Source organism: Armigeres subalbatus, chromosome 2 (genome assembly GCF_024139115.2).
Source record: "Armigeres subalbatus isolate Guangzhou_Male chromosome 2, GZ_Asu_2, whole genome shotgun sequence".
Classification (NCBI taxonomy): Eukaryota; Metazoa; Arthropoda; class Insecta; order Diptera; family Culicidae; genus Armigeres; species Armigeres subalbatus.
The window spans coordinates 350,569,217-350,586,016 of record NC_085140.1 but is presented as its reverse complement, the minus strand read 5'-3'; the positions used below and the strand labels follow the sequence as shown (position 1 = coordinate 350,586,016).

Here is a 16,800-nt window from a genome sequence, read left to right as displayed (position 1 = left end):
ACCGTAGAACTTTCTGGGGAATCGTGCAGAGGTGGTTAAGTTCACTGCACGAAGCTGCAAGACCTCGTTTTACCCCAATGCCCCTTATTCGTAATGTTCGTAATATTCGTAATTTTGTTCCGTATAAATCACTACCATTGGGTGTTCATTTACAAACTTTTAATATGGTGAAAAGTCAACGAAGTTCATTTAACCCACTGAAAACATTTTGATATGAATAACGCATAAAATAGTTGAGTTTTTATATGTAGAACAATACCTATTCAAAACATATAAATTAAGATAAACTTTCATGTATTTTATCCATTTACATTTTATTCATGTATTTTATTTAAACTTTCATGTATTTTGCGAAACAATATTAATTTGAAAAAAAAACAAAAAATTCAAGATTATTTATTTTAAACTAGGGGAAGATACCTATTCTTGGCAGTCTAAGACATTCGCCAAATTGAATGATAAAAATAATGAATAATTAAACTAAAACACAGGTACAGTTTAACTGATATACATTTGTAAAGAGCATACTCTGATTGGTGTTCACTAAATATAACAGCTTTTACCACAAACTCAGTAAATTTAATATTAAAGTAACAGGTCAACGTTTCTTCTATCGGCATAGCAATTTCTATTATCAGCAATGAGTTTGCTCCATTCAGCAACTAGACATGGAAGTAGAAAACTGGTAATGTATTGGTGCCAAATGCTGGTTGTTTATATCCTCCAGTAGAAAAATTCATTCATATTAATCGGCCGCACGCTCATCTCGCTTCACTCAAATTTGGAACAAATTTTATTAATTATCAAAACTGGTTAAAAAAATATGAATTTTTAGCCTTGACATCAATTTTATGTCATGTAGACAGATAGGCAAAAGCATTTAAACACATACTAAAACAAACTTAACTCTTATGCGGCCAACAAAAAACAGACCTGAATGGCAGATAGGGTACCCGTGTACACAGATATTGACATTTCCATAACTTTTACCATTTCCAACCTATTTGAATAATGTTGGCCATTTTGGAAAAGGGAACTTAAATGCTTTTTGTCCGCTGCCAAGATTTACATCTTTTGTCTTTTGTAATGCCTCAGATTCGTAAGCAAAAGTCTATCAACCAGTTTCAAATATACAACTTGCTCCTTGCGGTCCTTACATGATCATATCATATCAATATGTTTGTTTCATCAAAAAAAATCATGGTGGTTGTGTACAGGACAAGAACGCTCGACGTAAACTACGTAAAACCAAATCTATACAAATAAGAATGAATTTTTGTCTGTCTGCCCGTATATAAGGAAACGGCATGAACATTTGTATGTAGAGGTTTTTGGGAACGATGAAGATTCTTATGATGGTATTAGACACCTCCTCTTCTGGAAGGGGGGCTCCCATACATATGAAGTACAAATTTCTGCTTTAATCGAAAATTAATTTAAAAAATGGAATCCAAATTTGCAAATTTCAAATACTTAACCGTCTTTTAAATAATGTAAAAAATAAATAATTAATCAATTTTAGGTGAAACGAAGCTCGTCGGTTCTGGCCGGAAAGACCTCGAAGTAATTAATGGAGAGATCTTGATGGAATTTCTGGAGTAACTCTAGAGAAAATGACCGGAGGAGTTTACATGAGAATTTCTGAATGATTTTCTGGTGGAAGTTCTGGGAAAGGGGATGTGGAAATTTCTAAGAGAATTTCTAAAAGAATTTCCGAAGAAATCACCGAGAGAATAATGGAATTTAAAGGGTATATTTGGAAGGATTGACGGAGAAATATTTGGCTATAATTTAAGATGGATGTTCGGAGGAATTTCTTAAAAATTCGCGGAGAAATTCCTAGAGGAACTTCCAATTCCTGGAGGAACTTTCTTTTTTTTTTTTTTTTTTTTTTTGTGGTGGTTACAATGGCAGCTGTCCCTTGCTATTAATCTACACTGTACCCCGCCCATATTGGCTTCTATGAGCCTCCCGTTTTTCATCACCACACAGACGTTCCTAAGCGATGTTGCTCATGTGGTCACTGTTGTGGGCCGTGTTGATGAAAACAAGGATTTGTTTAATAGCCCACCCCCATCATTATAAGCACTTAGTATTGTCAAACTACCATCACTAACATCACTAACTTTCACTCTTTTCTTCTCTTTTACCTTTATAAAAATATAAGTTTTTCTGACACTACTAATCACTTCAGTCACTTCACTCAGTATAAGCAATGAAATCATTCATCCTATTCACCTACTATCATTACGTAAATCTTGGCACAGTCATCGTGATCACCAAAAATATTGCGGTCACTATCACCGTATCACTTTCATAACTCCTCCACTATCATAACTCTCTTAGGCAGGAAAACCATCCCCAGAAACGGGTCACCGAAAAATCACGGTCAAAATCAAATTACTAAATCTCGCTTAACTTTTCAAAAGGTCCCAAGCAACACTTCCCCCATGAACCAACCTGAATAGCGCAATCGACAGAACAACATGAAAGCTATTGATTGCAGTACTCAAACTAATTCATGAAAAAAAATGCCACCTAGGTCCCTTTGAAAAGTTACGCGAGAAATCTTCGGAACCATCCTTGTTCAAAATCCCGTACAACCTTTCCAAATTCACATCACTCCTTAATAAGTATAGAAGTCCCTAATTACTATTCTGTTGAACATATATTGCAGTCGTGTGTTTAATGATGAGTTTATTCACTTAATGTAGACCCATAACTGCCAACACTATCTAACATCGCTTCATCAATTTTTACATTATTTATATTTTGCACTTCTCAGTCATCACCCAAAACACTTCAGCATAATTATCCACTCATTTCCTAAATCAAATTTTATGCTATATTGTTCCTGAAGCAGATCCAAATATTTGAAAACACAATTAATTAATGATAACTAGCCTGATGAGGGTATTAAACATTCAGTTCTTCATAGTGTGATTCACAGATTAAACACACTCTTCAGATGATGATATATACACACACTCACAAAAACATACATACATTTTCTCACACATATTGATGCGGTGTGACTATCGTTATGTCTTCTACCAATTGCAGTGATGTCTGGTATTACAAGTTTTAATAGTTTTAATAAGTTTACTTCTAATTTTGTCTTATATTTCGTAAGATGTCATTTTGTTTTAACTTGTTTAATTCTCCTATCACATTGTCTTTCTTAGTTTTTTTTTGTTCTCTTCGTAATTCAGTTTAAGTCGATACTCAATGTAGTTTATGTTGCGTCGTTCCTTCATTTATTTGTCTAACACTAATCTCCCAGGGCTGTTTCCGCATAAATGAAAAACCTACTCTAAAAGTTTTCAAAAGCATCGCCTAAAAGTTGAGCGAAGATAATGAAATTTGCCCTACCGTATCTAATCGTCTTAAATCCTTACAAGTAAAACAACTATCATCATCTAAGTCGTGGTCATCTATAAGATTCACTTTTCGGTGGCAAAATAAAGCTTCATCACGCCTATTCCCTATCTATTAATAAAATTTATCGAGAATGAAGCCATTATTAGTTTGTTTGTATACCATAGTTGTCAAGTGTGGTATTTTATATTATGGCTCTTTAATTTGAGACATAACAAAATAAGAGAAGCGCCACGCTCCAAGTTTTGAAAAAACTTCTACTCAGTGAATCCTATTATTGTCAATTTCCTATTAATGTCGATAAAGTTGATAACAATTTCTCTATATATACCTATCTAGCTAGATTTAAGCGTAGCTGCGACTCATCATCTTCAGGGAGCACACCAGAAAAGTATTGCAAAAAAAGGAGGAGATCTCACTTCATTATTACTGAGGAAAGAAGCCCACCTCACTGCATCACTATTCTAGGCTCCAAGACACGATGATGTCCGTTGGATCACATGCACATCCGTAAAATCAGTGCGTCAATGCCAAATTGTGACGCGGCATTGAACAAAAATAGTCAACATGTGATACCACCACGACAGGATATGTCTTTGGTTGCCATATCAGTGCTAATGGCGTAAGCCCACCCATCGCGGCAAGATCACATATCCGAGGGGAGGGAACTTCCAATTCCTGGAGGAACTTTCAGAGAAATATCTGGAAAAACTCCCGTAGGAATTCCCGGAGAAACTTTCGGAGTAATTCTTGGAGGAACATCCAGAAAACTTCCGCAAAATTTGTAATAGAGTAAAGTGGGGCAAGAGTGCGCGTGAAGTAAGAGTACGTTTCCGATTTTTTGAAGTAATAAAAAAAGATAAACTAGCAGCACTGCATCAATTTGACAGGTATTCTGGCCAACTATTATCATGTGTAATTGTAAACGATTTGAATAAACAACAAGTGAGATATGGAGTTAGATAACTTTTTGGTCATTTTGCTAAAAATAATTGGATTTCCGCAACTAGTATTTCATTACCATATATACGTTCAATTAGGTGAACATTATACCATTTCGAAAACCTATTGTATAGAGTACTTTATGGTACAGAACTCCAATCCGGTTCAGGTTGGTTTTCCAAGAAGTCAAAACCATTACTTGAATAATTTTTGGGACTGTGGGGTAAAAGTACGCAGGAACCGGTGGGGCAAGAGTACGCATATGAATCTTCAAGTTATGATGTCAAACTCGTATCTCCGGCCGAAATAATACTTCTTCCAAAGCGTAAAGATCCACAACTAAGAAAAAAGGGACAGAATTCGAAATTATCACAAGTTTTTAGGATAAGTTGAAGTAATTCGGTGTTAGAAAGGACTTAGCGAACAAAGCACTGAAACGATATAATGAAATTGTATTAGGACTTGTTGTACACCTAAACATAGTACGAAAACACAATTTCATCTAAATGATAATTTCATTTAATCAAAAGAAACATTCATAAATTACGCAACGTTTAGCTGACAGGGGTTGCGAGATGTGTGACGACCCATATAAATTTTAGAGGATTCATACAAATAGTGTAAGAAGGGGGGGGGTATATCCAAATTTACGGTTACGTGATTGGTGGACTTTCTTTAAGGAAAATTCCTTTGTATACGCCACGCGAAACCTGATATATATTTTTACCTCTGTAGTTTTTTTGTATATATAAAAAACAATGTTTTTTCGTATGAAAGTGCACATTTTTAGGACCCCCTCCCTCTTTAAGAGTTACGTAATCTTTAAACATTCCCTAATATATGCTCATTAAACATCAATTAAATGTTATTAACTCTTATTTGTGTTAATATATACTTAAAGCACATGATTGGATAAATGCGTACTCTTACCCCACCCGATGCGCACTTTTACCCCATCGGTGGAGTAATAGTGCGTTTTTTACTTTTCTTGCAATAAGGGTTCTACTAAAACGAATCTCAATAATTTCAATATTTTTTCCACTGGGTAACATAAAAGAAGAGTATATGAATCATCGACACTGATTTGATATGCAGAAGCTTGCTTCATAAGGGCCACATGATCGATTGAAAACTAAGTGCGTACTCTTGCCCCACTCTACTCTACACGAAATTGATTTACGCTGACTCACGCCGTCGCCAATCATCACCACGCCACTGCCACTGGCTGAAAATGATCTATCACGCCTCTCCGTCGATAAAATTTCAATCGGCGCACAGGTTTAGATAGAATATCAAGTTAAATCATGTATGGAATTTTCGACCAACCTACCAAGGTATCCCAGGAAGAAACTGTTCCAGAAAAACTTCTTCGGAAATCCCAGTAAAACGTCTCAGAGTAAATTTTCGACCAAAAATTTTCCTCATTTTAGTAACGCTGCTAATTTGTTTCTCAAGAAAAAAAAATTTACCGACAAGTGGATAGAATGGAACTAAACTTAATGTAAACTTAATTAAATAGTAAAATATCTCGCCGAAAATTCAATTTTATGAATCACCATTCCCATGATGGAATTTTTTTTTTTTTTTTGTTTCTTTATTGAAGAGACTCTCAGCCCGAGGCTGGCTCGTCTCCGATGATGGAATTAATTTACTCCTCGGGGAAATATTTTCAGGTCTATCAGGTCACAGATCTGTGATCAGGTGAACTAATGCATGTGGAAGGGTTGTAGAACTGGAACTAATTTCCTTGATAGATGAAATAATTCATAAACATGATTATTGTTCAATTAAGTGGATATCTAATCTGCTTTCTAAGAAAATCATACCCATGAAATTTCATGACTATGTCCAAGGGCTTGACGATCCCTCCCCAGGCCATCTGCGAGTTGTGGCGCCTGCCTAGGATGTGGTGGGGTTTGACAGTGGGCCCTGTTAAACCTCTATAAAAAGCTGCATGAATCCGCAAGTATGCTCCGCCAAAGCGACCGTGTGCCGCTCAAAGCGCACAAGCCCAAGTCTTGGTGGAATTTAGGTGGAACGCTAAACAGCACTGACACGACGGTCCTCCGACGGGACAGGAGGTTTGCGCAGGCCCAATAAGCCGCCTTTAAAAACAACTATTACGAACGACATAGAAGATAATACGATTCGATACAATCGGCAACGACCTAGGCGACGAATAAAGAATCACGATTGGAAGCTTGGAACATGGAACTGCAAGTCGCTAGGCTTCGCAGGTTGCGACAGGATGATCTACGATGAATTACATCCCCGCAACTTCGATGTCGTAGCGCTGCAGAAATCTGAAAGTGTGGAAAAGCGGGCATCGAGCGGCTACCTTCTACCAAAGCTGTGGCACCACCAACGAGCTGGGAACCGGCTTCATAGTGCTGGGAAAGATGCGCCAACGCGTGATTGGGTGGCAGCCAATCAACGCAAGGATGTGTAAGCTGAGGATAAAAGGCCGTTTCTTCAACTACAGTCAAACCTCCATGAGTCGATGTTCTATGACTCGATATCGACTCATGGAACCAATTTATTCCATACTAAAAATATTTTCTGGGTTACTGTGATGGTCCCTCCAAAGAGCTTTCCAAGGTTTTGCTACTCCACATCTCGATTTTTCCATGAGTCGATGGTCCCTTCAATATCGACTCATGGAGGTTTGACTGTATAGCATCATCAACGTGCACTGCCCACACGAAGGGAGAACCGACGACGAGAAAGAAGCGCTCTATGCGCAGCAGGAGCAGACATACAATGGATGCCCACTGAGAGACGTCAAAATCGTCATCGGTGACATGAACGCTCAGGTAGGAAGGGAGGAAATGTATAGACCGGTCATCGGACCGGATAGTCTGCATACCGTATCGAACGACAACGGCCAACGATGCTTAAACTTTGCAGCCTCCCGCGGAATGGTAGTCCGAAGCACTTTCTTCCCCCGCAAGAATATCCACAAGGCCACATGGAGATCACCTAACCAAGAAACGGAAAACCAAATCGACCACGTTCTAATCGACGGTAAATTCTTCTCCGACATCACGCACTTACCGCAGTGCGAATATTGAATCCGATCACTACCTCGTTGCAGTATGACTGCGCTCAAAACTCTCGACGGTGAACAACACGCGTCGGAGTCGTCCGCCGCGGCTAAACATTGGGCGGCTGCCATAAGGTAGACTAGCCCAAGACTACGCGCAGCAGCTGGAAGTGGCACTCCCAACGGAAGAGCAGCTAGGCGCAGCATCTCTTGAAGATGGCTGGAGAGATATTCGATCCGCCATTGGAAGCACCGCAACCGCTGCACTAGGTACGGTGGCTCCGGATCAGATAAACGACTGGTATGACGGCGAATGTGAGCAGTTAGTTGAGGAGAAGAATGCAGCATGGGCAAAATTGCTACAACAGCGCACGAGGGCAAACGAGGCACGATACAAACGGGCGCGGAACAGACAAAACTCGATTTTCCGGAGGAAAAAGCGCCAGCAGGAAGATCGAGACCGTGAAGAGACGGAGGAACTGTACCGCGCTAATAACGCACGACAGTTCTATGAGAAGTTAAACCGTTCACGTAAGGGCCACGTGCCACAGCCCGATATGTGTAAGGACATAAACGGGAACCTTCTTACAAACGAGCGTGAGGTGATCCAAAGGTGGCGGCAGCACTACGCAGAGCACCTGAATGGCGATATGGCAGACAACGGTGGCGGTATGGTAATGAACCTAGGAGCACGCGCGCAGGACATGCGACTTCCGGCTCCGAAACCCCAGGAAATCCAGGAGGAGATCGGCCGGCTGAAAAACAACAAAGCCCCTGGAGTTGACAAACTACCAGGAGAGCTGTTTAAACACGGTGGTGAGGCACTGGCTAGAGCGCTGCACTGGGTGATTACCAAGCTTTGGGAGGATGAGATTCTGTCGCAGGAGTGGATGGAAGGTGTCGTGTGTCCCATCTACAAAAAGGGCGATAAGCTGGATTGTAGCAACTACCGCGCAATCACATTGCTGAACGCCGCCTACAAGGTATTCTCCCAAATTCTTTGCCGCCGACTAACACCAATTGCAAGAGAGTTCGTGGGGCAGTACCAGGCGGGATTTATGGGTGAACGCTCTACCACAGACCAGGTGTTCGCCATACGTCAGGTATTGCAGAAATGACGCGAATACAACGTGCCCACACATCATCTATTTATCGACTTCAAAGCCGCATATGATACAATCGATCGGGACCAGCTATGGCAGCTAATGCACGAACACGGTTTTCCAGATAAACTGACACGGTTGATCAAGGCGACGATGGATCGGGTGATGTGCGTAGTTCGAGTTTCAGGGGCATTCTCGAGTCCCTTCGGAACGCGGAGAGGGTTACGGCAAGGTGATGGTCTTTCGTGTCTGCTATTCAACATCGCTTTGGAGGGAGTAATACGAAGGGCAGGGATTGACACGAGTGGTACGATTTTCACGAAGTCCGTCCAGTTATTTGGTTTCGCCGGCGACATTGATATCATGGCACGTAACTTTAAGAGGATGGAGGGAGCCTACATCAGACTGAAAAGCGAAGCTAAACGGATTGGACTAGTCATCAACACGTCGAAGACGAAGTACATGATAGGAAGAGGCTCAAGAGAGGTCAATGTAAGTCACCCACCACGAGTTTCTATCGGTGGTGACGAAATCGATGGGGTTAAAGAATTCGTGTACTTGGGCTCACTGTTGACCGCCGATAACGATACCAGCAGAGAAATTCGGAGGCGCATAGTGACTGGAAATCGTACGTTCTTTGGACTCCGCAAGACGCTCCGATCGAATAGAGTTCGCCGCCGTACCAAACTGACTATCTACAAAACGCTTATAAGACCGGTAGTTCTCTACGGACACGAGACCTGGACGATGCTCGTGGAGGACCAACGCGCACTTGGAGTTTTCGAAAGGAATATGCTGCGTACCATCTATGGCGAATGAACCACGAGTTGTATCAGCTGTTGGGAGAACCATTCATCGTTCACACCGCGAAAATCGGAAGACTGCGGTGGGCCGGGCACGTAGCCAGAATGTCAGACAGTAATCCGGTGAAAATGGCTCTCGACAATGATCCGACGGGTACAAGAAGGCGATGTGCACAGCGGGCAAGGTGGATCGATCAGGTGGAGGACGATTTGCGGACCCTCCGTAGACTGCGTGGTTGGCGAAGTGCAGCCATGGACCGAGCTGAATGGAGAAGTCTTTTATGTGCAGCACAGGCCACTCCGGCCTTAGTCTGATAATAAATGATAACACTCTTATGCCAATGACATACTCATGCGAGTGCGTGTGCGACCGCGTCCAAGTCAAAAGAATGCCTCTTGCTGATATTCTGCTTTATGCGGGTTTTGACGCGCTCCGCATCGCTCAGCTGTTTTAGATGTTCCTTCAATTGTTTAAAATGATAATATAATATGTGTTACGTAAGACTGACAAGCATTTATGACACGCTGCTTTTTTAAAGTTACTAAATTCGTTATAAGCTCACGATGGTGTTTAAATCAGTTGTGAAATTATAACGTAACATATGAAGATCCTCCGCATGTGCCATGATCAAAGCATATTCAAATTTTTACTAAAATCGTATAGAAAATTGAACAAAAAAAAATTTTTTTATGTACGTACTATCGAGGTAAAATGTACGTACAATCGAGGGTACGTACTATCGAGGTATGCCTGTACCAAGTTGGAACAAACCAACGTTCAATGTGCTCCACCAGATCTAACTCGAGAAAGATTAGTTATAGTTAAACATTACAAATCGATGAGCGTAGACTTTGGATCTTGATTTATATAATAAACACCAGAGGCGTCGCGTCCGCATGTGCAACCTGTGCACTGCACATGTTGCAATTTTATCACCAACATTTAAACTCTAGATAGATTTCTTGTCTTTCTAATCCAAGCATATATTTGAATTATGTGCATTTGAAAGATGTTTCATGCAAATTTGACTATTAGATACATAAACGGAAGGCGGCATGTGATGTGAGGCAACCAAATGCTGCGATGGAGACGCGTTATATTTTTCTCTACGATACCGAACCGACCCACCCATCAACACGGAACTTTCAACCGAGAACGTTTTGTCATGCATCATACACGCATTATTTTGTATGTGTGGATCATCTGCTCTAACCGCAATCGGCGATGTATAGGTAGTCAAAGCGTTCCTCGCTGGCAGTGCACGGTTTGGTGCCTATCGAGAGCCTCTTCAAACAGCGCATGCGCGATTCGGTGAAGAGAGCGCGATCGGAACAAAATCGAAAGAGAAGAGTAAGGCGCGAGCATTTCTGCTTCCTCAAAGCGTTCCATGACGAAAGTTCCGCTTTGTACAAGCAACGCGAAGCAAAAGCGCTTTTGATATTTGATGTTAAATGGGATACTAACGCGATATTAGCTCAATTTAAACAGAAATTGTCATCTGCTAATAAGCGCAATAAAGCCTGTTTACAAATACGCCTATTATATTGGACATTGAAGTATCCGACAATATTAACATATTGTAAACAGACATTTCATATTCTGATGAAAATCTATATTGTCGCAGAATTAGCGAATATGATACGGGTCGACATTTTTAAAGAAATTTATTTTTTAAGTTTTTTTTTCGAGAAATTCAATATACATATTTAGTTAGGGAGGGGGGTAAGTCAAATGTCAATGGTTCACACAAATTTATGATTTTTTTATGAGCAAGTTTCCATGCTGATGGACGGAAAACTTCTCGACATCTGTCCAGTCCAGAATATTGATCAAAGATATAAATTGTAAATAGAGTAATGATTAATTGAGAAGAGTAAGGGATATGAACTTCATTGTTCTCTTTATTGTACAGACTTTATTTTTCTGATATGACATGCTAATTACAAATTATTATTAGAGTCTTTGCATAATTGATATATTCCAATTTCCTTTTCAGTATTTAAAACTTCGTCTCATTTTCCGAATAATTCAAATTAGAATTGAAAGTGCTAGCTTAATAATATATAGATATATTGCTTATTTGTCACATTGGAAACGATTCTGATGATAGTAATTTTTAATTTTACTTAAATCACTTTGAAGCTTAGTAAAGTTTGAGTTAATTCAGAAAATAAGAAGTAGCTATGAACCAGTTAGATGCAACAAAATAAGCAAACATATTGAAAGACGCGCTGGAAAATTATTTGTTTATCATTTCAGGCCCCTTTTATGTGTTTTTCTCGAAATATTAAAATAGTGCACAGGTTACAGAATTGATCACGCGACGCCTCTGATAAACACTCTTATTCAACCAGGAAAAAAACAAATATAAAGTCTATTCCCACTATATTATATTCGTAACAGGGAACAACATGCACATATAGGGATCACATCGGAAACTTTGTTTTAGCAACGACGTTTTGGTGACTATTTTCATTACTCATACACACTATCCCCATATAGACAAAACATAAATACATTGCATTCGACGGCAAAGTACAATGCCCTTCCGATTGGCAGAATCGATTTCTGTAATCTAGGTGAGCATTGCATGTCTCCTACAGAACTCAGGTTCACTGGCACTGGCAAGCCTTATTTTAAAAATCCCAAGCCGCGTCGGAACTACAATCTCAATCGTTTCACAACGAAGGTTATGTATCCTTCTTACCTGCACTTCGAATGTGAAATACTTTTTCAAATTCTTGATGATCATCACCAGGAACGGTAGTTTAATGCCGAGCGTTTTCTTCGGATCTGCCGGGCATGTAATGTAGGTGGTGCTCACGTTAGTGCCGATTATTTCCAGCACCAGCGACTGGATGTCCTGGTCGGTGATGCGCTTGATGTGCCCGTTGCGAACCTTTTTGTCCCATATCTGTAACGGTTTGCTCCCTATGCTGTACAGTATCGAGAGGAACCCCGATTGGAACGTATTTTTAAACATGCTTCTCCCACCAACACTAAACTTTTCACTGAAAATTTGCACCAGGGAATTAATAATTTTTCCGGGAAAAGCTTTTTTTGCACAATTTCTCACGAAACAAACTGTTCGGGCCGAAAAAATGAAACAGAAATGTTTTGTTTACACCGCGTTTCCAACTACTTGACAGTTCACAAGCTGCAATGTACAACACGAGGTACGCCCAGCACAAGAATAATCGATGTGTCACGGATTGCAAACATTAAGGCGAATTATATTCGAGTACTCTATCAGAAACTAGAGATGCCGTAAAATCCCGATTAATCGATTAGTAAATAATTCATAACGATTATTATATAACGTGTAAAGTGTTTCCATCTTAATGTCGCTGGCATAATTAGCTTGCTAATAAAATTTATTTCAATACATATTTCAATATTTCAATATTATACGTGTTTAATATAACCTAATAATAGAAAATTTACATCCGTCATTTAATAGTATTTTCAATCTACGATCCCGTATTATGCTTCTCGGTTTTTTCGACTATAGTCAAACCACAGACAAACAGACGTAACACTAAAGAAATTCACGCTTATTCTGCGTCTCGCACGACTCGAAACGACAATGCTCGTCTCGTTGTCGTGTGACACTTCTCGCTTTATTCCGAATGTCGACTCGCGCGAGGCGAGACGTTCATTTCATATCGAGAGGAAGGATGAACTGACACCGAACAGCAGTTCACTCGTAGAAACGTCAAACTGGAAAAAGTTTATTGCGTAGTTTAGGATAAGGGCGAAACAAATTATGTTTAATAAACATTATTTTTCAATTTGATTTTTTAAATAAATATTTAGAAAAAGATAGTCCTCAATGCATGTTATAATAATAATATATGTGTTCTTTCGGCATTCGAGAGTTATCTCATGCACTTTTGAACAATTTCATAACAACTTTTGTGACATACGAGGTTACTGAAATTCGCCCTTTTTTCTGGGTATGGTGGAGTTTGTTCAAGTGATTTTTTTTGTTTTGAATCCTGTATTTTTTTGTAAAATGCTGACTAAAGTTTATGTTAGTGATTAATAAAAAATAATTTACGGTCCTGCTGTTGTTTACAGAACTACAGGGATTTCTTTTTAGAGGATTGCCTTCGTGGCTGTTGTTCGAGTTGGTAAGTTAATAATGATGATGCTCGTTCTAGATTTTGTGCTTTATAATTTATGAAACGTTATTTCAGGTCAAGGCTGGAAAATGTACAATCAAGCCGGAGCTGTCGAAAAATATTAATGACGGGCTTGGAACAACCCCTAAAAAGGAGTCTGGAACAGTCACCCACATTTCCCTTCCGTTGATTGGAGAGAGCAAACTTCAAAGCCACTAGAGATTCAGACGAAACCGTAGTCCTCTCTCCGGATATACGCTATGGTGAGTTTCCTATGATGGATCTTGAAACTGCTTTGGAATCTTCGCTGCTTTGCTGGTTTCACGCCGGAATGAATCAATGGGATCAGGAAATAACATCGGCGCAATTGTACGGACCGGTCGTCCGAAAATCTCTCCTGCAGCTGAAGATGTTGAACGGGAATCTTGCAACAACTGCAATGTTAAACTCTCGTCCAAGGTTAATAAGATCAACGTTTGTTTTTCAATTGTCAGTATGTTGTTAAATTGTGAAATCGAAATTAAAAACTACCTTAATCTCCAACCGAATATGTACTTTATTAAAATTACTGTAAATTGATAAAAACACATTGATCAGAGTTCTTTTGTTTGAGTCGAGAATTACTTGCTTAATATATAACGCAGTACCTTTAGTATTTGAAATCTTTTTGCAGGATTCATAGAAAACCCTTCACAGGATTATCAGGAGACAATTAGCAGAATTCGCCGGGAGTATTTTGAAGTAATAGTAGATAATCGTATTCACACGATTCTTTGGGAACTTCCACAAGGTTTACAGTTTACCGGCTGAATTTTTCGGTAGTTTTGCCTTTCTCGTATACTAAGTATACGGTAAAGGCTATATGATCGCTCCAAAAACAAACTTTTTATAGAAGGCCCGGAGACCCATAGTGTTATATACCAATCGACTCAGTTCGACGAATCGAGGTGATGTCTGTGTGTGTGTGTGTGTGTGTGTGTGTGTGTGTGTGTGTGTGTGTGTGTGTGTGTGTGTGTGTGTGTGTGTGTGTGTGTGTGTGTGTGTGTGCGCAAAACTACTCAACAAAATGTCACTCATTTTTCGGGCACTTATCCTCAACCAATTTGCTCGCAACAAGTTGCATTCGACGCAGAATCCTGTCCCATTGTTTCCTATTTGAAATTGGTCAGATCGAACTATGGGATCGAGAGTTCTGGCCAAAATACAAATTCATTTGAAAAATCGCGTAAAAATGTCACTCATTTTCGGACACTTATCCTCAACTGATTTGCTCGCAAGAAGTTGCATTCGACGGAGAATCCTGACCCATTGTTTCCTATTTGAAATTGGCCAGATCGGACTATGGGATCGAAAGTTATGGCCAAAATACAAAATCCTACGAAAAATCGCGTAAAAATGTCACTCATTTTTCGGGCACTTATCCTCAACCGATTTGCTCGCAACAAGTTGCATTCGACGCAGAATCCTGTCCCATTGTTTCCTATTTGGAATTGGCCAGATCGGACTATGGGGTCGAAAGTTATGGACAAAATACAAAATCCTACGAAAAAATCGCGTAAAAAATGTCACTCATTTTTCGGGCACTTATCCTCAACCGATTTGCTCGCAACAAGTTGCATTCGACGCAGAATCCTGTCCCATTGTTTCCTATTTGAAATTGGCCAGATCGGACTATGGGATCGAAAGTAATGGCCAAAATACAAAATCCTACGAAAAAATCGCGTAAAAAATGTCACTCATTTTTCGGGCACTTATCCTCAACCGATTTGCTCGCAACAAGTTGCATTCGACGCAGAATCCTGTCCCATTGTTTCCTATTCGAAATTGGCCAGATCGGACTATGGGATCGAAAGTAATGGCCAAAATACAAAATCCTACGAAAAAATCGCGTAAAAAATGTCACTCATTTTTCGGGCACTTATCCTCAACCGATTTGCTCGCAACAAGTTGCATTCGACGCAGAATCCTGTCCCATTGTTTCCTATTCGAAATTGGCCAGATCGGACTATGGGATCGAAAGTAATGGCCAAAATACAAAATCATACGAAAAAATCGCGTAAAAAATGTCACTCATTTTTCAGGCACTTATTCTCAACCGATTTGCTCGCAACAAATTGCATTCGACGCAAGATCCTTTCCCATTGTTTCCTATTGAAAATTGGACAGGTCGGACTATGGGATCTGAAGTTATGACCAAAATATCTTTTTTCATAAAAATCACAAAAAATGTCACCTATTTTTCGGCCACCTAACCTTAATCGATTCACACGCAACAAGTTGCATTCGACGCAGAATCCTGTCCCATTGTTTCTTATTGAAAATTGTCTAGATCGGACTATGGCAGTGGTGCTCAGCACTTTGGGCGTTTTTTCCTATAATTTACTTCTCACACCATAAAAATGAGCTTAACCCATACAAATTAGCACTTGGTCGAAAGCTTTCAAATATATCTATCTGCTGAGGGTAATAAAACGGATGTGTTGATGTTGCGTACGAAACGATCAAAGCAAAACAAAAGTGCGGCCCGCGGGCCGCAGGGTAATTTTACTTTGATCAAGTCGTACGGAAGAATTTTACCACCAATATTCGTTTTAATATCCTCTGCTGATAGATATATTTGAAAGCTTTCGTCCAAGTACTAACTTGTAAGATGAAAGCTCATTTTTATTGTGTGATAAGCAAATTAAGGCAAAAAACACACAAAATGCTGAGCACCACTGGACTATGGGATCGGAAGTTATGGCCGAAACACCATTTTAGCCTTTTTATACGAAAAGGCTGTATGTTCGCTCCAAAAACCAAACTTTTACAGAAGGCCTGGAGACCCATAGTGTTATATACCAATCGATTCAGCTCGACGAACTGAGATGATGTCTCTGTCTCTCCCACTTCATACGGGAGTTTGGCAGAAAGACGGTCATGATATTTATATCATTACAAATATTGCCCTCCGCTCGCGTGATGGGAATGACATTTTCGTTTTCTTTTTGTGTAGTTGGAGCTTCAGTTCAACTAACATCCAAAAGTGATATCCTTAAAATATATGACTGGGTGAAATAAAACAGGGTTATGTACGTCAAAAAGATTGGAAAAGGAAACAAAAATGTCGAAATTCTTATTAACATATTGTAGATCAAGCTAAAAACCGAACCGAGGTCCCGCGAAATCGCATTTTCTCGCATTTCCGGATGTTGCAACTGCATCGCGAGTAGTGCGCAACTGTGCCATAGTCGGGCACCACTCGCGATGCAGTTGCGACATCCGGAAATGGGACAAAATATGGTTTTCGGTTTTCAACTGGATCTACAATATCTTTGCCATAAATAATCTGATTTTCATAGAACGGACAAAGAAATTTGTCTTTTTTACTCCTAGCCACTAGCTCATCTTTTTTCAAGCACACACA

General features: G+C 39.8%; 1 protein-coding gene across 1 annotated transcript in view; it reads right to left on the bottom strand.

Annotated features, from left to right (window-relative positions):
* The window catches only part of LOC134212925 (cilia- and flagella-associated protein 20), a 34,577-nt gene extending 22,164 nt beyond the window's left edge, over positions 1 to 12,413 (bottom strand). The window contains exon 1 of the mRNA XM_062691271.1: positions 11,978 to 12,413. Within this exon, the coding sequence (XP_062547255.1) occupies positions 11,978 to 12,253 (276 nt within the window). The 5' untranslated portion in view covers positions 12,254 to 12,413. The remainder of the gene's footprint in view (positions 1 to 11,977) is intronic.
* Between the last annotated feature and the right edge of the window lie 4,387 nt (positions 12,414 to 16,800).